The following is a 1,627-nucleotide window of genomic DNA, read 5'->3' on the forward strand; positions in this document are numbered from 1 at the left end:
CATCCAACATCTCCCAGGCTCCCTCTCCGCTCCCCATCTACGAGGCTCCATCACCGTCCAAAATCTCCCAGGCTCCCTCTCCACCACCATCTACGAGGCTCCATCACCATCCAACATCTACCAGGCTCCCTCTCCGCCCCCCATCTACCAGCCTCCATCCAACATCTCCCAGGCTCCCTCTCCGCTCCCCATCTACGAGGCTCCATCACCGTCCAAAATCTCCCAGGCTCCCTCTCCACCACCATCTACGAGGCTCCATCACCGTCCAAAATCTCCCAGGCTCCCTCTCCACCACCATCTACGAGGCTCCATCACCGTCCAAAATCTCCCAGGCTCCCTCTCCACCACCATCTACGAGGCTCCATCACCGTCCAAAATCTCCCAGGCTCCCTCTCCACCACCATCTACGAGGCTCCATCACCGTCCAAAATCTCCCAGGCTCCCTCTCCACCACCATCTACGAGGCTCCATCACCGTCCAAAATCTCCCAGGCTCCCTCTCCACCACCATCTACGAGGCTCCATCACCGTCCAAAATCTCCCAGGCTCCCTCTCCACCACCATCTACGAGGCTCCATCACCGTCCAAAATCTCCCAGGCTCCCTCTCCACCACCATCTACGAGGCTCCATCACCGTCCAAAATCTCCCAGGCTCCCTCTCCACCACCATCTACGAGGCTCCATCACCGTCCAAAATCTCCCAGGCTCCCTCTCCACCACCATCTACGAGGCTCCATCACCGTCCAAAATCTCCCAGGCTCCCTCTCCACCACCATCTACGAGGCTCCATCACCGTCCAAAATCTCCCAGGCTCCCTCTCCACCACCATCTACGAGGCTCCATCACCGTCCAAAATCTCCCAGGCTCCCTCTCCACCACCATCTACGAGGCTCCATCACCGTCCAAAATCTCCCAGGCTCCCTCTCCACCACCATCTACGAGGCTCCATCACCGTCCAAAATCTCCCAGGCTCCCTCTCCACCACCATCTACGAGGCTCCATCACCGTCCAAAATCTCCCAGGCTCCCTCTCCACCACCATCTACGAGGCTCCATCACCGTCCAAAATCTCCCAGGCTCCCTCTCCACCACCATCTACGAGGCTCCATCACCGTCCAAAATCTCCCAGGCTCCCTCTCCACCACCATCTACGAGGCTCCATCACCGTCCAAAATCTCCCAGGCTCCCTCTCCACCACCATCTACGAGGCTCCATCACCGTCCAAAATCTCCCAGGCTCCCTCTCCACCACCATCTACGAGGCTCCATCACCGTCCAAAATCTCCCAGGCTCCCTCTCCACCACCATCTACGAGGCTCCATCACCGTCCAAAATCTCCCAGGCTCCCTCTCCACCACCATCTACGAGGCTCCATCACCGTCCAAAATCTCCCAGGCTCCCTCTCCACCACCATCTACGAGGCTCCATCACCATCCAACATCTCCCAGGCTCCCTCTCCGCCCCCATCTACGAGGCTCTATCACCATCCAACATCTACCAGGCTCCCTCTCCGCCCCCCATCTACCAGCCTCCATCCAACATCTCCCAGGCTCCCTCTCCGCCCCCCATCTACCAGGCTCCATCACCGTCCAACATCTACCAGGCTCCACCTCCGTCCCCCATCTACCAG

General features: G+C 59.2%; 1 protein-coding gene across 1 annotated transcript; it reads left to right on the forward strand.

Moving 5' to 3' along the window:
* Window positions 1-71: 71 nt before the first annotated feature.
* On the forward strand, window positions 72-1,611 carry LOC108804175 (extensin-3-like; the record flags this gene model as incomplete). The annotated part of the gene is made up of 1 exon (XM_018575931.1): window positions 72-1,611. A coding segment is annotated over one exon (1,540 nt), but the record flags the coding sequence as incomplete, so codon positions are not given.
* Window positions 1,612-1,627: the final 16 nt, after the last annotated feature.

Source organism: Nanorana parkeri, unplaced genomic scaffold (assembly GCF_000935625.1).
Source record: "Nanorana parkeri isolate BGI_ZX_2015 unplaced genomic scaffold, ASM93562v1 scaffold5835, whole genome shotgun sequence".
Lineage (NCBI taxonomy): Eukaryota > Metazoa > Chordata > Amphibia > Anura > Dicroglossidae > Nanorana > Nanorana parkeri.